Below are 22,524 nucleotides of genomic sequence, written 5' to 3'. Positions count from 1 at the left end.
AGCAGCGGTGCGCGAGCGGCAGCAGCGGAGGTGAGTTAGGGCAGCCGGGGCACATTTTTAGGGGCGGCATGGCCCGCGCCAGAATGCCGCCCCTAAAAATGTGCCGCCCCAAGCACCAGCTTGTTTTGCTGGTGCCTAGAGCTGGCCCTGGGCCAAAGAGCTGTCCTAGCCTGCACAGCCCCAGCAGCTCCGGGATAAGGGCCATGCCAGCTGGCTCCCCTGTGTCCCTGGGCTGGTGCTGGGCTGCAGGCTGAGGTGTGCAGGCCCTTCTCCCTGAGGGTGCTCCTTGGGGAGGTAGCTGCAGAGAGCTGTGCCACCAGCTGTGCTGCCAGTGTGAGAGCTCGGAGGAAGGACTGTGGCTGAGTCAGGACTAGGAGTCTGGTCTCCCCTACGCCATCCTTGGACTGTCTCACCTAGCCTGCTGGGAATGCTCAGACAAAAGCAAAGCCTGGACAGTAGTGCCTTTGGGGGCTCCTCAGGCAGCACGAGCAGCCTGAGCGGAGCCAGGCCCTGTTGCTGCATGAGGCTGATGCAGGGATGAAGGAGCTCAGCTCTCGGAGCAGGCTGGCTGGCAGTGTCTCCTAGTGACATCAGAATTTTGCGCTCTTGCCATATCTGTCAGACCCAGCCGCTACCTGAATCCCTTCAGACTAGGTCACATGACCCAGGCCTACTGCACACTCAGCCAGGACCCTGTCCCTCCCACAGCCTGACACTAGGCTCCCAGCAGTTGTGATCACTGCTATTTTGAATGGCCTGATCTCTGCCTACTTTAAAACCCGTACACCGGAGAGATATCAATGTCATCATTCGACAGGCCTTTGGCTGGGCTGATGAAAGACTATTTTAAACTCCGGCTTCAGTCACTCCACCTGACTTTCGGCAAAGAGATGTGCTTTCAATATCAAGCAAACTCTGCAGACTGCCTGGACCGAGTGGCTTGGCCTCTTTTCTCCACTAGCATTTTAAAATACAGATGCACCCGTCATCATCGCTGGAGGCATGCTCAGTGCTAGCAAGCAGGCAGAGGGCTCTGTTTCAAGATGCTGACCCATGGCCTCCCTCTGTGACAAATAACAAAGCAATATGCAAGTGAGGAGCCTGAACTCTGCTGGAGGCTGCCCCTCGTTCCTGCACCAGAAATTGCTGCAGAAATCTATACATCTTTTAGTGAAAGGAGTTTTATGAATGCAGGCCTGATTCTGCAAGCTCACATGCCCAAACGGACCCTGCACCAATGGGAAGTCCTGTTAGGACCCATTGTGGGTGCAGGGCTCTAGGAGCTTGTGGGATCAGAGCTTTGGGCAGAAATAGTTTGGCAGGCTTGCTATAAGTGGCCCTTGGGGAAACACCTGAGTGCTATCTACAGTGTCACATTGTAACCCTAAGCAAACACTTTACACCCCAAGGCCAGAAAGCAGGATACCTAGGGTTTCCATATGTTAACAAGGGACACACAAAACCTGGGAGCTGACATTGGAGAGAATGGACAACTGGTGCAAATTTCATGTCTCCTGCAGCCCGGGAGGGCAGTAATGCAGAGGCCGGTGTGCACAACAGCACTTCCTTTAGGGAGTTCACAGCGATCGGCATGAACCCTCCTTCCCGGAGTCCCATCACACTGTCTTCCTATCAGAATCACTCTCGGCAGCCTGCATCACAAAAGTCTCCTTACACAAGACTGGTTTTAAACCAACTCCTATTTCTGGAGTGACAAGGAAAGCCCACAATTAGAATAAAAATCATGCCAAGCTTGAAAAAACGATATTTCTGACAATAAGTATAGGCTGAGCCTTTTTCTGTTACAATACTAATTGTCATCATTACGCTGCGTGAGAACTAGCACTTCCATAGTGCAGTGCAGCTGAGGATTTCAAAGCACTTTACAAAGGTGGGTAGGTGTCACGAACCCCATTTATCAGATGGGGAAAATTCAGCACCGAGGGGTACAGTGACTTGCCCAGGGTCAGCTAGTGAGTCAGTCACAGAGTTGCAGTAGCCCCTAACTCCAGGTGTCACTGACATCAAAAGGAGCATCTCCATGCCTGTCCGTGGGAGCTGGGGGTTGTGCTCGACATGACATTTGGGGTCAGGGATTCCCTCAGTGACTCATCGCCTATGAGCAATGCTGGGAGCAGAGCCACCTGCCAACAGAGGAAGCCATATCAAGCTCTGCTCCCAGGGCCGGCTCGAACTTTTTTTTTGCCGCCCCACCGTAACATCACTCCCCCCCGAGCGCTGCGCCGCCGACCCCGCCCCCCCAGCGCCTCGCCGGGCCACCCAACCCCCCGCCCCCCCGAGCGCCGGGCCGTCCAAACCCCTGGAGCGCCCCACCGCCCAACCCCCCCCCACTCCCCAGCGCTGTGCCGCCGAAACACCTCCCGCCCCCCAGCTCCGCGCCGCCGAAACACCCCCCGTGCTGCACGGCCGAAACAAAAATACCCCTTGAGCGCCGCCCCGCCAAACGAAAAAACAAAAACACCACGAGCACCCCCCCCCGCCACCCCAACATTGGCTGCCCCTTCTAAGGTGCTGCCCCAAGCACGTGCTTGATCGGCTGGTGCTGGAGCCGGCCCTGTCTGCTCCCTGTAGGCAGAGTCACCAGGAAGCAGGATGCTGGGGAGGGGGCTGCCATCATGACTGGTGTTCTATAAAAACCATGGACCGATCAGTCAGCAGGAAGGAGTGTTGTGGTTTCCTGACCGAGAGCCAGACCTTGTCATCCTCACTCACTGGGCACTAACTTCCCCCATATGCCGCAGCACGACTGAACCCAGTGAGGCCTCACACACCTGCGAGGGATGGTCTAGATAATACTTAGTCCCAGGGGCGGAGGGTATCATAGGGCAGGGAAGGCTAAGGCCGAGGCTGTGGTCCCACCCACGCTCTGTCCACCCATTCCGGAAGCTGGTGGGGGCTCAACTCCAGCTGCAGCCTGAAGCTTGGGGATCATCTGGTGGCCAGGGATGGCTCAGGCTGGTGCTCAGGCCGGCCCAGGGTCAGCGTGGCTGGCTGGGGCTGGGGCGGCCAGCGTGGCCCAGGGACATGTGACTGGGGTCGCTCAGGCTGACCCGGGCCAGGCCAGCGCAGCTTGGGCTGTTGGGGGCTTGGGGCTCTAGGTGTAGTGAGGGAGGAGGGATTGGGGAGGAGGGAGCTGGGGGTGGAGCTTCAGGTGGAAGGGGCAGGGCTGGTGGGCTAGCCTCCCCGAAAGTGGGGTTCACCTGCTGCCCATGCTTAGTCCTGCCATGAGTGCAGGGGCCTGGACTAGATGACCTCTCAAGGTCCCTTCCAGTCCTGTGATTCTATAGACATGCAGTCTCTGAGCCCCAAGCACAACAGGTGATGGGGCCCGTGGCCATTCCTGCGACTTCAGGCCCTAGCACATGGCCCCTTTCTCCAGAGCAACCCACTCACTCCTGATGGGTGGACGGTTAGGTCAAGAGACCATCCTGGGTTGTCTGATGGGACAGAGTTCCCCTGTGCCCTGCTGACAGCTCCAGCAGAGGCAGGAGCTCAGCTCGAAGACTATCTAGGATGTGTTGTTAGATTTGAGAAACACAATGGTCTGAAGTTCAGCCGTGCGCTTTAGACTGTGACGCAGAAAGGTCAGTCACTGAAAGCAAACGCCCCCCATCTCCCTGAGAGACACTCCTGTCTGTTTTTAGTGCACTGTTTTTAGACACTCCCGTCTATTTATTGCTGTTTTTAGTGCACTAGCTTGAGTAGCGCTAATGTGTCTGTCTACCCAGGCTGGGAAGCACTCTTCCAGCTGCTCTGTGGAAATACCCTTCAACAGAGCTACCTTAAGGCAGCTCAGAAACATCAGCAAAAACCCAGTTCTCAAAACAAAAGTTCCCAACATGCATCTGACCCTTCCTAGAATTATTTTGGCTTGGGACATCAGCCTTTTTTAGGATGCCAGGATGAAAGTTCAATTGTGCATGGGCCTTAAACCCTTTACAGTCTCTGTCCTGTAGGTTTCCTGTCATGACAGGAGTCAGGCTGGCATCAGACAACACAGGAGGCTTCAGGAACCATCACTATTTCTCCTCAATCCAACCCTTAAAACAATAGTCTCCTCCCAAAGAGAGAATGGGATGATACCAGAACTCAGACAGTGAATTCTTAGGGCTAGTAGCCAGTCTGAATGGCACATAGCAATAGTAGACTCCATCTAGTGCAGGGGAGAGGAGAAATGAAGAGCCCCCATCCCCAAAAGGGGCAGTGTTTGAAATTGTGGCTGACTTAAAAGGAGGGTGTGTTGTATTTTACAATAAACTTGAGACACTAGAGTGCAGAATGCAAAAAATCATTGTCCCCATATGGCGGGTTTGATTGCTCATACATAGATGTTAATGGCATCTGTGCCAACTCTGTCTTTAGAGATGAGAAATTGGAGCCCCTGGGGAATAGGCAGGAGTGTAGCATTCTCTGTCCATAACGAGATGACTCTCTTTACCATTGACTTAGCAAAGGTGTCTGTGCTCTGCACTTCACCGCAGCATGCATTTGTTAATAGTTGCAGTGGAGAATAAAGGCAGCAAAGTCTTGGGTTTCATTTCCCATGGCTTGGCTGGTGTCAGTTTGAATTATATTGTAGTACCTAGCTGTCAGATTTGGTTCAGATATATGGGAGTGGCTTTGCTACCCGGCAGGTGGATGGGAATGGCTCACCTCTCTCTTCCCTGACCCCTGGTGCATTGTGTGGACATGTTTTTATTCTTTCTTGCAGAAAAACCACGGATGAACAATATCCTCACTTCCGCCACGGAGCCCTATGATCTCTCCTTTTCCAGGTCCTTCCAGAACCTCTCCCATCTCCCGCCATCTTACGAGGCTGCAGTCAAGACTAACCCAAGTAAATATTCTTCTCTGAAGAGATTAAGTAGGTGTCAGCTCATTTCATTTTTTTTTTGTATCTCATTAGCCTGTGAGCTGCAAGGGCATAATGACAAGGCAGTAATTCCACTTCCTTTCCTATTGCACTTGCTGCACTGACATCTCTGGTCTGCAACGCTGTTCCCTGTCACTTTCTATTGAGGCAGAGCTGCAGCGGAAAAGTCACTTCATTACCCCAAGCGAGTGATGATACATGTGGCTGTTTCCTCACTGACTTCTCTGCTGCGCTGCCTCTGATTACTCATCACAACACGCTCCCTCATCCTTACAGAACCATCCGGAATTCCACCTACTTTATACCAGAGATGGGGAAAGCCTGCGTGGCTCTCTCCGATTGTCTCCCCAATCTGCAGTTAGAGCAGGTAACTCACTGTCTGGCTGCCCTGGGGCAGGTACTTCAGACTAAATATCAACCAAACACCAATCTCAAAAAGCTCATGAAATGATTGGGAACATTCATGTCAGTGAGGGAGGGACACGTGCCTCCTGTATCTGGGCTGTAATCTGATCCATTTCATGGAGCTGGTGGTGGTCTATTCTATGGACTTATCCCTAATACATTTCTATGTCCCTTGGAGTGTCAGTCTGTCTTTGTTCCATTCTATGGATCCATTTTCACTCTGGCTAGTATCAGCAGCTTGCTGCTGATTTCTACCATGTGTTGTGTTCTGCTACCACTCTCCAGCAGAATCCAATTCTAAACTCTTACTGATGTTGAGTACACACGTAGTCTCATCAGCTTCAGTTGGATTACTCAGGTGAGTGCATTTGGGTATTTCCACCACAGAAAGTGCAATACAGATCTGCTTTAGGAGAAATCCCTCTCCTTGGCTCAGCACAGCAGTTGAGCATGTGCTTGACTTTAACCAGGTACAGTAGTTGCTACCTGCTTTAAGTTAAACACATGCTTTAAATGCTGTGCTGCATAGGGCTGGTTTGCTGAATTAGGTCTGATTTCCTATGGTGCTGGGTACATCACTCTGATCAGGACACCCCATCTTCTCCTGGAAGCCTTTTACCCTTTATAATCTACGGGATAAAGAAGTCACATGCCTGCTTATTGTAAATATCTCCAACTTGCCCATTCACCCCCCTCCAATGCTCTTTGTCTCTTCATAGACAGCTTTTCTGATATAAACTGGTATGCCAGTGAAGCTAATGGATTATAATTTCACAGTTTTTGAATTTCTGCTTTCTTGAGATGGTAAATGTTTTCATTTCACAGTGGAAGTCATGTAAATATATGTCTGTTTATTGATTACCAATTGAAAATACTGCCTTTTGTTCTGTAACTGATTTGCATGTGTGAGGCTCCCTGAAATGTGTCATTTGCTTTATATACTATGCCTAGGTACTGGATAAAAATGTTCTTTAGCACAGAACTAAGGATGTCGATATACCTCACTGAAACATACAATATAGTGTATGTTAAAAAGCCAAAAAGAAAAATTTGAAAAATCTGGAAATGTAACAAAATTTGACAACAAACTGTAAGCCCTCTCCCTAGGACTTGCTCCTGTCCCCCCTACTCACACTGAGCAGTCCCATTGAACTTTGTCCCGCTGCACTCTCCAGACATTAGGGGCTTGTAAAGATGTTCACTGAACTCTGTCCAGCTGCCCTACACATCTCTGATGCGGACACATTCTTGAGAACACATCACTGAAACTGCCGCTGCCCGGTGAAATGGGCCTTGATATGGTTAAATGTAGGGAGAGCAGCCAAATGATAGCACTGAGTACAAACTCCTATCAACTTAGCTTTTGGCCAGGATGACCTGTGCCAAAGACTTTTCCCAAAAGACTACCAATAATTGATTACATTTCCTGTAAGGCTTAGCTCTATCTCAGTAATCAAGTAAGTAACAGCTCTCAAGAAGTCTGTTGTGTGGGACATGGCCTGTGCTGGACAGCTCTGTTTCTTTGATACAGACACAGGAGTGCCCCTTTCACAGGGACCTGGTAGTCACAGAGTACAAGTCTGAAGTCATAAACAAGAGAAAGCCCAATATTACAGTGACACAGGCTACAGTCCAGACTAATGAGCAGCCGTGTCACCCCTGTCCTGCAACCTTGGGTGCCTTACAATGCCTTGCTGAAGTAGCTCCCACTTGGGCCATTCACAAACAGCCTTCCAGCAGGCAAACCGCACCCCGAGTATTTGTGTGTAACTGCAGCCTGCCAGCCATGCATGGGTTACACTCTGGCTCTCACCAGCCTGGGTTATACTGCAAGGTGACCCCAACACATCTCAGGTCTCAGATTTTCCCCAAGAAATGCATGTCCTCTTCTGCCCAGCCCTCTCCTGGACAATACAAGTTATACTAAGTCCATTATTTCTTTAAAAAGAATAATAAGCCCACATCCCGTCACCCTAAATGGAGTTTCCTGGACACTTACATTTAAATACACTGGATTAGATAAAACAAAAAGTTTTTAACTACAAAGAGAGAGATTTCAAATGAGTCCAAGTAATAAGGCATAAAGGTCAGAGATTGTTACAAGAAAAATAAAAAGATGATATTTACTAATACCTAATTTAACAAACTATATAAGATTCAAGCAGTTTCTCACCGAATGCTTTTAGCAGTCTTACTGATCAAATCCTAGAGGTCAGGACCCCTCTTCCAGAGTCCAGAGAATGCTTCCTTTGTCACTTCAAGTGCAGTGAATGCAATGGGCAAGGGGAGAGTGGGAGGGTGCCTTGGGGTGTTTTTCCCTCCTTTTATAGTTTCAGTCTCCCTCTTGAAAAAAATATTCCCAGCTGGGCACGAGTAGACAAAAAGTCTGTGTGGAAGGATGTTCCCGCTGCTTGACTTCACGCGTTTGAGCTTCCCTAGTTTCCCTTCCTGCTTGGTGACTATTTACTGCTTAAATGAAAATTAAGCAGCACGCCTATTCCTTTGTGTAGGACAGACCTGTTTGCCAACCTGTTTGGGCAGGACTGTGAGGTTGGGAACATGTGTTAATAACACCATACAGGGGCATCCTAAAACGTCACTGTAACGGTGCGTAGACTCACCACCATGGTACCTCCTGATGGTCGTCTCGGGGAATTAGCTTCCAGCCTCCGGAGCGCCCTCTGTCAGCCGGTGCCTCACTTTTCCACTGGCCCCCATGTCCCTCCCAGACCCCGGGCAACCCTTTCACTGGGTGCTGCCCCCTGACAGTACCCCCACTGTTTCTCCAGGTCTCCCCACTCAGGGGAAGCCACATCCACTACCCCCACCTCACCTCAGTCAGAGGCTACTGCCAGTCACCAACTTGCCCCGCACACTGGGCAGACTACAGTGTAAGCCATTCATCATAGGCAAGGTTGGGTCTGGACCTGCTGCCTCTACCTATTGCTGGGCTGCCCCTTTGCACCCCCAGTACTTGTCTTAGGCCCTCAGCTAGGACCGCAGCCTGGAGCTCCTCAGCTCCTCTAGCCTTCCCCCAGCCCTGCTCCACTCCCAGTACCCTGCTCTGCTCCCTAGCAGCCAGGCCCTTCTCTCTCTACAAGCAGAGAGAGAGTGTTTGGGCTTCTGGCTCGCAGCCTCTTATAGGGACCAGTTGGGCCTGATTGGGGCATGGCCTCAGCTGTTCCTGCCTTCCTAATCAGCCCAGGCTTTGCTTCACAGCCTCAGCCCTCTCCCAGGGCTGGCTTTAACCCTTCCAGGGCTGGAGCAGGTGACCACCCCACTACAGTCACATACACTGTCACTACGCATATTTTACCAGGACAATAATGACCAACAAATTATGAGTTTTCAGATACCACACAAGGAATACTTTGTACAAAAATATTACAATAATGTATAGGGTGTGAATACAAGGGTATAATGTCACAATCACAGGGACTGGGTCAGGTCAAGACCTTCAGCTCTGAAACTGTGGAGATGTTTGTGCACCCTACAGCTAAACCAAACAAATCCATGCCTGTGAGAATCAGACATGGGCCTAAGGGCTGCAGTGTTTATTGTGCTTACCAGCGGCAATGCAGACAGGGTCACTCTATTACAAATGCACGCTCCTGACCCAGCCCTGCCTCTCCCCCAGTCCAGCTAATACATGGCAGCCAAATTCTGGGTAAGAAGCTGCACTGGTTACCTTGGATCTAAGGAAGAGAGGATTTGAGATCTAGTCTGTGGCCCTCAGCTGTGGAAGATATATGGGACCCTTAATTCATGAGGATTCCAAAGACCGTGAACAACAGAGGTTCATAGATGAGCCCTGTCTCTCAGTGCAGAGGAATGTGTGCATTCATATACTTTCTGGCAACATTCACCACAATAGGGAATCTTTGCCCTGTGAAATGGGAACACCACCATGTCCCAATATGCATTACAGATCTGTTCACTAGGGACTCATCCATAGACTTACATCGTCCGCTGCTTTGCACACCCAACAGTGGAATCATCTGGACCTTCCAGTGCCAGGCCAGCAAAAGACCCTGACTGTCCCATCAGCGCAAGAAGGTTCCTTGGCTATGCAGCCAAACACACGCCTCTAAAGTGTGGCTCTGTGGAAACGTCTTGAGGAAGAAGCTGGAATTAGGCCAAATTAGGCTCCAAAACTGGATGCCTCAAATTAGGCTCCTAAATGCATATTTAAACATATCTAAATAATTGGGCTGATTTTTCAAAAGTGCAGAAAGTCCAGCATCTCCCCCTGATGCCAGAAGGAGCTGTAGATGCTCAGCACCTCTGGAAATCATCGATTTACATGTTTGAGGCTAGAATTTTCAAAGCAGTATAAAGGGAGTTAGTGCCCAGCTTTCACTGAGTTGTGGGCTCCTTTGACAATCCCAGCCCAAATATGGACTTTGAAGCCCAATATGAGCACCCAGTTTCAGAAAATCTTGGCCTAGGTGTCTTACATTGGACTCCCAATAGCTGAGATCCAGAATATTAACCAGTACTCTTGAAAATGTAACCCTTGACCTCTCTGTGCCTGAGTAGTTCTATCTGAAAATAAAGATAGTAACACTTCCCACAGAGGAGCTAAATTCGTCAAAATTTATCATCTATCATCTATCTATCTATCTGTCTATCCAGGTTCTTGTGTTGACACCCAAGACTATGGTATCTGAGCACCGTACAAAGGCTTATAAATACATACAGGTTATAATAATCTCCCATCTCCTGAAATTGCTCCACTGTCCAACAAAGCTGTAGGAGGATATGTTTAAATATATCACATAGGGATACAAGGTAAAGTTTAGGGTTAAACCTTAACCTAAAAAGTGAGTATTTGAAAGCCTGGAAGTTTTCATTAACTATGACATCTTTTGATGTTCTCTAGTGTTTAAGTGCGGTATATCTGCAACCTGGACTCTCTTAATGACTTTTTCTTTTGACAGGTAATTTCACTGTTTTTTTCAAAGGGCCGTCAATCTGAAGTATATGAACACGGCCTCTTTCTTTCTGACTTTCTATAACTGTCAAACTCTGTATTTGTCAGGTGATGCTGTCGTGTTTTCTGAGAAGGTTTCTCTTCTAGCAATCATCAAAACCATTAGCATCATTACAGCAGATTGAACATCTGTGGCCCAAGTTGTGAAATTCTCACTCACATTCTTTTCAGGCAAATCCCTCCTGGCTTCACTTGGATTTAAGGACTGAGACCCTGTCTACACAGAAGTTGTATCACTTCAACTAGACCAGGATAGTTTAAACAGTGCACCTCCTAGCGTGGATGCAAGTATACCAGTATAAATGTGTTTATACAATACAGCTAGTCCCAAACAGGAAGGAGCATGAGCTATAATTGTATAATACACTTTGAAACAGATATAATGGCATCCACAGTAGGGCTTGCGCTGGTATAACCTCCTCAGTAAAAAACCACCCGGCATAGCTACACTGGGACAAGCCCTGTGTGTAATGCAGGCCTGAGTAAGGCAGGGTTTGGCCATAGTCACCTAGAGCTCCACCCTGCCGGGTGAGGATGAGGGTGGAGGTGGCAGCATTAGGCTATCAAGATGGCTGGTGCTCAAGGTGCTGATTGGTCACTGTCCCAGTGGGTGAAGTGGGCTGAGGATTGGGGGCTGGCAGGAACATGGCCTCTGTCAGGATAATAAAAGGCCCCTGTGGTGCCTCTCTCAGCCTGGGTCTCCCCTCCACCCAGACAAAGGGAAGTGACTGAGAGCTGGAGAAGTAATCCCACAGAAAGCTGGGCAGGTCACGAAGTTCAACTGGCTCCTGTACAAAGGGGCAACACCAGTGCACTGCTCAAGCCCCACTTTAGCGCTATCCTTAGTGCCTAAGTGGTGCATAATCCATTGCACTGGCCCTCAGAGAATAACCCTCATCCGCCCTCAGGGCATAACGAGCCCTGGCTGGTCACTAGCTAGCTAATCAGTGGGATATTTCTGCACATACAGTTCCATCTCCCTCTCCAGACACACGGTACTACTAGCTACAGTGTGCAGAGCCTGTCTGTCTGTGGAACTGCTCCTAGCAGCAATTCCTGGAACTGCTTTCAGATTTTTCTATGTTGCTGTTCGTTGGTTATTATAGGCAAGATGCTGCCTGCTAAACCCAGAATGAACCAGCAAAGCACAGACCTTCTGTGCCATGTCTAGCTACTGTAGTATGATGATTGATTTGGGCTGGGATTTCCCCAGGTGTTGAAGGGAGAGAGCTTGCCTTAGTCCCCTGGAAAACCCCAACTTTATTTATCCCTTTATTTCCAGTAGGTATTTCTGGGTAAATTATACGAAAGTCAGTCACACCCCAGTGGGGAATCCAGCTCTTCCACTGACCCAGCACTTAACCCATCAGGGCTCCAGCACAGTGGCATTAACTAAGAGGGCTGGGGGAGGCGAACGACCCCCAAAGTTGTTTTCACCTGCTCAGAGTTCCATAGGCCGTGGAGCCGGGGGCCATGGCCTGTCCACTTTCAGGCAGTGGTCCCACACTAAATCAATACAGCTACTGATGGAGCGGTTCAGAGTGTTGCTCCAGCTGCGTGGTTGCAACACTGCTAAAATTTGACCCAGCTGCCGCTCTGCACGGAAAACTCAACTCCTGGCAGCACCAGCTCATGCACTGTGGTGGTCGTTTGGGGAGACTCCCCAGCTGAAGAACACTCTGTGGGACAAGAGGCAGGGGACAAGCAGGGCTGGAACAGGGTCCCTGCTAGGGGTGGGGGCAGGGACTAGATTTGTCCCCCATGACACTTTTTTGGGGAGCCCAGAGCTACGGGTGGCCTTATTACCCCCCTGCCCCAGCAAGAGAAAAACCTCCTGGAACCAGACTGTGTGTCTGTGCTCAGCCAGTCACTCAGTTAGCCAGCCAGACAAACTGCATTTTGTGACACCTGATTTGAGCTAGACAGGGCTGAAACTGCCATGCTGGCCTGTATTATTATTATTATTGATAATCATTTGCATTATACTGCTGGCTAGAGGCCCCGGGAGACCAGGGCCCCATTGTGCTGTTTGCCAGAAGCTGGGAATGGGCAAAAGGGCAAATCACTTGATGATTACCTGTTCTGTCCATTCCCTTTGGGGCACCTGGCATTGGCCACTGTCAGAAGACAGGATACTGGGCTAGATGGCCCTTTGGTCTGACCCAGTATGGCCGTTCTTATGTTCTTATGTAGAGGCTGCACAGCCCCATGGTAAGAGAGTCCCTGCACCAAAGAGCTTACAGTCGAAATGGAGAGTATGAGCACAGGAAGGATGGGGAACTGAGGTCCAGAGCAAGTCAGCGACTCACCCAAGATCATACCTGGTGCCTCTAAAAGATCCTTCCTTTCCTTCCCCTCCCTGATGCCTCCCAGGCTTCTTCAATGTACCTGTAGCTACCCATGGTGTAGTTCATTGGTTATTATGGGCTAGATGATGCCTGCTACACCCAGCCCTTCATGGCACTGCCATGGCTGAGCACTCACCTCATCTCCCTGGGGGTGGGGTCTGCAGCTCTGCAGACTGGTGAGTGGGGAAGCAGAGCTCTGGGCAGACCTCCTCCCAGCTCCGTCCAGAGGACAGGATCTGGGACTCGTCCAGGCCATACATAGCCTGCACATGGAAGGAAGCCGGGTCTCACCCTTGCGAGAGCCCAGTGGAACGGGACCCTAAAGCTGCAGTGATGCTGTTTATCCACCCAGCTCTCACATGGGTTCTGAGCTCTCTTGGGACCTATTTGCTACACCTACCTGCAAACAGCTGTGGAGTAAAGGCTGCTGGCTGCGAGGCAGCATCCCCATGGCAGACCCCATCCCCGATCTGCATTGACATCCCCAATGAGGCTGGCATGTGGTGCCCTGACAAGGGGTGGAGTTATATCACAAGTATTATTGAACAAGAGCAGCTGTGCAAATTCCATCTCTGTGCAAAACTCTGGGGGAAAATTACTGTTTATTGCTAACTGGGAAAGGTCAAAATCAGACAGGGAGCTATTATTGCCAGACTCATTAACCAACTCTGTGTTAGCTAAGGGAGGCATTACAAGGATTAGGCAGTTTAAAAAATATATTATGGAGAAACCAAAATAGAGAGATCAGTTGGAATAGGCTGAATACATGTGTGCTTAACAAAAACAGAGAATTCATAGTGATTTCTGTATGTTATCTTATTAAGCTTGGGAGAGGGAATAACCCACAACCCAAAAAAGAAAAAAATAACAAAACACAAAACGATCTGGTGATCGAATATCCCTAATAACTGTATCAGGAGGTTCCTTCCAATCTATAAACTGTATTGGTCTAAAACAACAGAAAGCCAAGAGGAAATAAACCAACTATCCTGAAAATGATTCCAGGATTGCCAATCCCATGCATTCAGAAATCAAGAGTTCAGGCCCTCCAAAATCATGAGAGTTTAAAAAATAATACATTTAAGGTTCTTTTTATTTGCCTTCTAGTGTCTCACCCGGTAGGGTGTACTCAGGGTACATTTCAATCTCTTCTCCCCAACCCTGAGGGCTCGAAACATATATATATATATTTTTTAATGAAAGCTGAGACTCTCACCCGCTCAGCTGACTCGGGGCGCTGGCACTTTAAGTATCACACCAATATCATGAGACTTAGGATAAAATCACGAAAGTTGGCAACATTATCTCAACGCTCAGACTTACTGGCCATCCCTAAGGCTTTAGACAGGTTTGCACTCTGCACAGCTCAGCCATGCCTCTGTTGCCACTACTACAGCTACACTGCTATTTATACTCGAGCTAGAGCAAGTCTGGGTGCACAAGCAGGAGAATCATGTTCCTAGCTTGTCGCATAGATGTAGCCTACAGTTGAGAGAGAACTTCCCACCGTGGGTAGACAGTGCTAGCTTTGATCTAGACATACCCTGAGAGGCCATCAGTATCAAATTGGTCATCTCAGATCCCAGAACAATGAAGAGTTAGCCAGACTTCACCAGTTTTCACCCTCATGTCTGTTGGGAGGAATGCAGGGTTCTGAGCCTCTGTGCTCGAATTCCTTTTTCAATAAATCATTTCCCTCAATGCAGACATTGGGAAGAGACTTGGCAAACCACACTCCACCTATTGTCGAGTTACGTCTCCCCTTAGGTTGTCCATCACTGGTTCAGTATCACTCATTGAACTGACACTACCTTTCAAAGGCAACAGGTGGTTAAATGTGCTGTGTGCTGCTTGCTTAAACCAACTTGTTTTTCAGATCAGACTGTCACTTTGGTTTTGACCCCTTTGAGACGGAAGACTGAGGGCTTGTCTACATGCATAAAGATCAATTTGAAATCACTTTAGTTAAATGGATGCACCCCCTTAACGTAGATGATCCAATTGCTTTACCCCTCACCTGTATCATTTCAATTTCTGTTGGTAAATTATGCATTAAGACAAACCCATTTAAACAGAGCTTAAGTAAGTCTACATAAGGGGGTTGCACCAGTTTAACTAGACTGATTTAAAGCTAGTTTGGCTCACCTCTTGCAATTCTTCTAATGTAGGCCAGTGCCCAGATAGAGCAGTGCCAGGTGCCTGGACCCTGTTCTCCATACAGACTTGCACATTAAAACCAAGTTAGTTCTGCTGAGGCTAATTTGTCTGTGAACATTCTTATTATGGAATAAAAATGGCTAAAGTTGATTTAGCTAAAGTTAGTTTGTTACCATAAGAACATAAAAATATAGAACGGCCATACAGGTCAGAACAATCATCTATCTAGTACAGTATCTTGTCTTCCAACAGTGGCCAATACCATATACTTCCAAGGAAATGAACAGGATAGGGCAATCATCAAGTGATCCATCTCCTGTTATCCAGTCCCAACATCTGGCAGTCAGAGATTTAGGGACACTCGGAGCATGGGGTTACATCCCTGACAATCTTGGCTAATAACCACTGATGGACCTATCCTCCATTAACTTATCTAATTCTATAATTTTGACCTTCACAACATCCCCTGGCAACGAGTTCCACAGGTTTGATTGTGTATTGTGTGAAGAAGTACCTCCTTTTTTTTTGTTTTAAACTTGCTACCTATTAATTTCATTGGGTGAGCCCTTGTTCTTCTGTTATTAGAAGGGGTAAATAACACTTCCTTATTCACTTTCTCCACACCCAGTCATGATTCTATAGACCTCTATCATATACCCCTTTAGTCATCTCTTTTCCAAGCTGAACAGTCCCAGTCTTCTTAATTTCTCCTCATATGGCAGCTGTTCTATACCCCTAATCATTTCTGTTGCCTTTTTCTGTATCTTCTCCAATTCCAATATATCTTTTTTGAGATGGGCCAACCACGTCTGCACACAGTATTCAAGATGTGGGCATACCATGGATTTATATAGTGGCATTATGATATTTACTGTCTTATTATCTGTCCCTTTCCTAATGCTTCCTAATATTGATGGCTTTTTGACTGCTGCTGCATGTTGAGTGGATGGTTTCAGGGAACTGTCCATGATGACTCCAAGATCTCTTTCTTGAGTAGTAACAGCCAACTTAGGCCCATCTTTTTAAAGATATTATTGGGATTATGTTTTCCAGTATGCATTATATTATCAGCACTGAATTTCATCTGCCATTTTCTTGCCCAGTCACCCATGTTTGTGAGATCCAAAGTGTGCTTTGGACTTAACTATCTTGAATAATTTTGTATTATCTACAAATTTTGCCACCTCACCATTTACCCCTTCTTCAAGATCATTTATGAATATGTTGAATAACACTGGTCCCAGTATAGATCCCTGGGGGACACTGCTATTTACTCTCTCCATTCTTAAAAAATGACCATTTCTTCCAAACCTGTTTCCTCTCTTTTAACCAGTTCCTGATCCATGAAAGGACCTTCCCTCTTATCCCATGACTGCTTAGTTTGCTGAAGAAGCTTTCATGGGAGACCTTGTCAAAGGCTTCTGAAAGTCCAAGTACACTATATCCACTGGGTCAATCCTCGTCCACATGTATATTGATTCTAAAAGATTTGTGAGGCAAGATTTCCCTTTTCAAAAGCCATGTTGACTCTTCCCCAACAAATTGTGTTGATTTATGCATCTGACAATTCTTTTCTTTACTATGTAATGAAAGATGGAATGGATCAGCAAGGAATGCTACCTCTTGGAGGTCAGAAAGTGTACGGAAAATGTGAGAACTGCCAAAAGCCAAACAGAGCTGGACCTTGCAAAGGAGATTGAATCAAATTAATATCAGTAGTAAAAGGTTCTATAGCCATATAAAGAAAAAGAAAACAAGGAAAGAAGGAAGTGGGACAACTAAGCACTGGGGATGGGTGGAGATTAACGATAACGAGGAGGGATAGCTCAGTGGTTTGAACATTGGCCTGCTAAACCCACCATTCTGAGTTTAGTCCTTGAGGGGGCCACTTAGGGATCTGGGGCAAAATCAGTACTTAGTCCTGCTAGTGAAAGCAGGGGGCTGGACTCGATGACCTTTTGGGGTCCCTTCCAGTTCTATGAGATAGGTATATCTCCATACCTATATAATATAGGTATGGCCAAACACCTACACAAATATTTTGCCATAGTTTTTAGTAAGAGTATTGAGGAGCTTTGGGGTAACGGTAAGGTGTCTAATGGAAATGAGGATATGGAAGTAGAAATTACCACATCCGAGGTGGAAGTCAAACTCAAACAGCTTAAAGGGACCAAACTGGAGGGCCTGGATAATCTCCATCCATGAATATTAAATGAACTGGCACATGAAATCGCAAGCCCAATAGCAAGGATTTTTAATGAATCCATAAATTTGGGAGTCATACTCTAGGACTGGAGAATTGCTAACATGATACCTATTTTTAAGAAAGGTAAAAAGAAATGATCCAGGAAACTACAGGCATGTAAGTTTGACTCAATTGTATGCAGGGTCTTGGAACAAATTTTGAAAGAGAAAGTAGTTAAGGACAGAGGTAATTAGTAATTGGGATAAAATACAACATAGTTTTACAAATGGCAGATTGTGCCAGACCAACCTGATCTCATTCTTTGAGAAGATAATCCATTCTCTAGACAAGGGAAATGCAGCAGATTTCATCTACCTGGGTTTCAGTAAGCCATTTGATACAGTTCCACATGGGAAATTATTAGTTAAATTGGAGAAGATGGAGATTAATATGATAATTGAAAGGTAGATAAGGAATTGGTTAAAGGGAAGGATATAACTGATGATACTGAAAGGTGAACTGTCAAGCTGCAGTTCCTCAGGGATCTGTCTTGGGATCAGTCTTATTTAACATTTTTTAAATGATCTTGGCACAAAAAGTGGTAGTGTGCTAATAAAATTTGCAAATGACAAAGTTGGGAGATATTTCCAATATGGAAGAGGACTGGAATATCATACAAGAAGATCTAGATGACCATGAAAACTGGAGTAATAGAAATGGGATGAAATTTAATGGTGTAAAATGCAAAGTCATGCACTTGGGGACTAACAACAAGAATTTTTGCTATAAGCTGGGGACTTATCAGTTGAAAGAGACAGAGGAGGAGAAAGATTTTGGTGCACTGGTTGATCACAGGATGACTATTAGCTGCCAATGGGAACTGGCCATGAAAAAAGGCTAATGTGATACTAGGGTGCATCAGTCAAAGTATTTCCAGTAGAGATAGGGAAGTGTTCGTACTATTAGACAAAGCACTGGTGAGACCTCATCTAGAATATTATGTACAATTCTGGTCTCCTATGTTTAAGAAAGATAAATTCAAACTGGAATGGGTTCAGAGAAGGGCTACTAGGATGATCAGAGGAATGAAAAATCTGCCCTCTGAGAGGAGACTTAAGCAGCTTGGCTTGTTTAGCTTAACCAAAAGAAGGCTGAGGGGAGATATGATTGCTCTCTATAAATACGTCAGAGGGATAAATACGAGGGAGTGGGAGGGGTTATTTAAGTTAAGTGCCAATGTTCACACAAGAACAAATGGATATAAACTGGCCATCAACAAGTTTAGGCTTGAAATTAGACAAAGGTTTCTAACCATCAGAGAAGTGAAGTTCTGGAACAGCCTTCCAAGGGGAGCAGTGGGGGGCAAAAAAACTAACTGGCTTCAAGACTGAACTTGATAAGTTTATGGAGGGGATGGTATGATGAGACTGGTACATGCCATTGTAGGCAGACTCTGACTGCTAGTAGCAAATATGCCCAATGGCCAGTGATGGGACACTAGATGGGGAGGGCTCTGAGTTACTACAGAGAATTCTGTCCCAGGTGTCTGGCTCTTGCTGAAATGCTCAGGGGTACAACTGACTACCATATTTAGAATCAGGAAAGAATTTTCTCTCAGGCCAGATTGGAAGAGCCCCTGGGGAGTTTTCGCCTTCCTCTGCAGTATAGGACATTGGTCACTTACAGATTTAAATTAGAGTCAATGGTGGGGTCTCTGTAACTTGAAATCTTTAAATTATGATTTGTAGACTTCAGTAACTCAGCCAGATGTTATGGATCTGTTACAGGGGTCCGGGGGTGAGGTTCGGTGGCCTGCAATTTGCGGGTCAAAAGAGATGATCATGATGGTTCCTTCTGACCTTAAATTCTATGAGTCTATAGTTTCAACCAATTTGCTGGTACTGAAGTTAGGCTTACCAGCCTGTGATTGCCAGGATCACTTCTGGAGCCTTTTTAAAAAATTGGTATCACATTAGCTATCCTATAGTCCTCTAGTACAGAGGCTGATTTAAAGGTATAAGTAACGTAGTACAATTAGTAGTGCTGCAGTTTCATATCTGAGTTCCTTCAGAGTTCTTGGATGAATCCCATCTGGTCCCAAGGACTTATTACTGTTTGATTTATCTTTTTTTTCCCCCAAAAAAACTTTTCCTATTCATACTTCAATCGTGGACAGTTCCTCAGATTTGTCACCTAAAAAGAATGGCTCAGGTGCGGGAATCTCCCTCACATCCTCAGCTGTGAAGACCAATGCAAAAAAAAAAATCATGTAGCTTCTACACAATGGCCTTGTCTTCCTTGAGTGCTTCTTTAGCACCTCAGTCATCCAGTGGCCCTGCTGATTGTTTGGCAGGCTTCCTGCTTCTGATAGACTTTAAAAAAAAAAAGTCTTAGTTTGAATGTTTGGCTAGTTGTTCTTCATATTCTTTTTTTGGCCTGCCTGGTTATACTTTTACACTTGACTTGCCAGAGTTTATGCTCCTTTCTGTTTTCCCCAGGAGGAGCTGACTTCCAGCTTTAGCTAAATTGACTTTAGCCACTTTTATTCCCTAAGAAGAATGTTAACACAGACTTACACCAAAAATAGTCAAATCAGTTTGAGGACACTCTGATGTAGTTAAATGGGTGCAATTTTGTGTGAAGAACAATTCCTGAGATAGATGAGAGATTAGATTAGATTTATCTCAAATATAAAGCATTTGATGGAAAATTCTTTTCAGTCTTTGGTGAAATACTTCTCCCTGTCCCTACCCACCGCCCCCCAGTCCAGTCCAGTCCAGTATTCCTTGTGTTACTTGTTTTTAAAATCACGTTGCATTTATTTTGCATTCCCAAAAATTTCCAGAGTCTTCAGGGTGCTGCCAATGTTTATACTGCCAGTGAGGTTCCACTGCAAAACCTGTTGAAGGAAAGTCGGGTGCATTTTTCAGCTGGGCTGGCAACATTTGGGCTTCTTAGACTGGAGGAAGCTGTGGCAGAGGGTTGGGGCCTAGCATACAAGCCTAAAGCCATGTTTCATGAGAGTTCTGCGTGTTTCATGAGAGATCTCCAACCCCCTCCAAAAAAATAATAATAAAATAAAAATCCAGGTCACCTTTAAAAAGTCTGAAAATGCCCAGGGAAGCTGTAAGGGGTTCTGTCATGGCTTGCACTGTAACTTTGGGGGCTTTTATGCTGTGCAGCTATGGTTTAGATCCCTGACACCAGTAGCCAGCCCACAAGCAAAAGATCTCAGCCTGGCTCTCACCCACCTAGCTAGCAGGGTGACATCAACGGTCCTTCCAGTCCCTCCCCACAACCGTCTTCCCTGCGTTCTTAATTACCAGACACTTGGACCATTCCCTGCTGGCTTCTCAGCCCTGAAGGGGTGAAACCAGCCCCCAGTTATCAGGTCATTTTGGCACACACAGTTTGCACACTGGAAACCTGCTTGGGAAAAAATAAAACAAAGTTTATTTAATAGGAAAACCACAGATTCAAAGATGAACTAGTAAGGGGAAAGCAAACAGATATCACATATATATCTCTCAGATACAAGTTACATAGAAAACAAAGATGCCACTACAAGTTTTATACTTTCATATTAGAAAAAATCCCTTTTTAAATAAGAGTTACCTAGTGGCTTAAAACAGTTTGCCAGCGTACCCCCTAACTATAGAAGGGATCCAGCACTCATGGCTAGCCTCCTTCTTTGGGACTGTCCTATCAAGTTCTGAATGATCTTCAGTTCAAACCTCCTCCATTTTAAAAGGGTTTGCAGATTTTTTTCCTTCAGCCACTATAGATATTCAAAGTGGGGGAAAACTCCCTCCTTTCTGAAGTATCAGAGGGGTAGCCGTGTTAGTCTGGATCTATAAAAAGCAACAAAGGGTCCTGTGGCACCTTATAGACTAACAGACGTATTGGAACATAAGCTTTCGTGGGTGAATACCCACTTTGTCAGATGCATGTAGTGGATATTTCCAGAGGCAGGTATAAATATGCAGGCAAGAATCAGTCTAGAGATAACGAGGTTAGTTCAATCAGGGAGGATGAGGCCCTCGTCTAGCAGTTGAGGTGTGAACTCCAAGGGAGGAGAAAGTGCTTTTGTAGTTGGCTAGCCATTCACAGTCTTTGTTTAATCCTGAGCTGATGGTGTCAAATTTGCAAAATGAACTGAAGCTCAGCAAAAAGAACAGGAGTACTTGTGGCACCTTAGGGTATGTCTACACTACGAAATTATTTCGAATTTATAGAAGCCGGTTTTATTGAAATCGGTTGTATACAGCCGATTGTGTATGTCCACACAATAAAATGCTCTAGGTGCTCTAGTCGGCAGACCGCGTCCACAGTACGAGGCTAGCGTCGACTTCCGGAGCATTGCACTATGGGTAGCTATCCCACAGCTATCCCACAGTTCCCGCAGTCTCCGCCGCCCCTTGGAATTCTGGGTTGAGATCCCAATGCCCGGATGATGCAAAACAGTGTCGCGGGCGGTTCTGGGTACATGTCGTCAGGCCCCTCCCTCCCCCGTCACAGTAACGGCAGACAATAGATTCGCGCCTTTTTACCTGGGTTACCTGGGTTACCTGTGCAGACAACATGGAGCCCGCTCAGCACAGCTGAGCTCACCGTCACCATATGTCCTCTTGGTGCCGGCAGACGTGGGACTGCATTGCTACACAGCAGCAGCTGCTAACTGCCTTTTGGCGGTAGACGTTGCAGTAGACTGGTAGCCTTCATCGGCGATCTGGGTGCTGGCAGCCGTGGGGCTTGCCTTTTGGCAGTAAATGGTGTATTATGACTGTTAGCCGGCCTATTACAAGTCGAGTCATCGCACGTTAGCAGAGTCTTCCCTGAGCAGCAGCTCGTGCAATAGGCCTGAAGACCATCGTCATACACCGCCCCGTATTTGCTGCCAAGCACCCAGAAAGATGCCGAGGGCTATCAGTCACGCTGCACCGTCGTCTTAAGATGTAAAAAAATAGATTTTCTCTGTATTCATTTGCTTCCCCCTCCCTCCGTCAAATCAACGGCCTGCTAAACCCAGGGTTTTCAGTTTAATCTTTGGGGGGGACCAGTCTGTGACAGTTGTTTGTGTCTCTCCCTGATGCACAGCCACCGTTCTTTATTTTAATTCCCTGTGCCTGTACGCCATGTCGTCACTCGGCCCCCCTCCCTCCTTCCCCTAGGCCGTCAGATACTACGTTTGCGCCACAGCTCGAGCCGAGAAGCGGTTCGCGCCTTTTCTTTGAATTCTGGGTTGAGATCCCAATGCCCGGATGATGCAAAACAGTGTCGCGGGCGGTTCTGGGTACATGTCGTCAGGCCCCTCCCCCCTCGTCACAGCAACGGCAGACAATAGATTCGCGCCTTTTTACCTGGGTTACCTGTGCAGACAACATACCACGGCAAGCATGGAGCCCGCTCAGCTCAGCTGAGCTCACCGTCACCATATGTCCTCTGGGTGCCGGCAGACGTGGGACTGCATTGCTACACAGCAGCAGCTGCTAACTGCCTTTTGGCGGTAGACGGTGTAGCATGAGTGATAGCCATGGGGCTG

The 22,524-nt window shown here is 47.0% G+C and overlaps 1 protein-coding gene across 1 annotated transcript in view; it reads left to right on the top strand.

Moving 5' to 3' along the window:
• The window catches only part of SHISA6 (shisa family member 6), a 389,490-nt gene that overhangs the window by 352,977 nt on the left and 13,989 nt on the right, over positions 1-22,524 (top strand). The window contains exon 6 of the mRNA XM_034790260.1: positions 4,733-4,858. Within this exon, the coding sequence (XP_034646151.1) occupies positions 4,733-4,858 (126 nt within the window). The remainder of the gene's footprint in view (positions 1-4,732; positions 4,859-22,524) is intronic.

Source organism: Trachemys scripta, chromosome 14 (genome assembly GCF_013100865.1).
Source record: "Trachemys scripta elegans isolate TJP31775 chromosome 14, CAS_Tse_1.0, whole genome shotgun sequence".
Taxonomy (NCBI): Eukaryota; Metazoa; Chordata; order Testudines; family Emydidae; genus Trachemys; species Trachemys scripta.
This window is presented reverse-complemented; position numbering and strand designations above follow the sequence as displayed.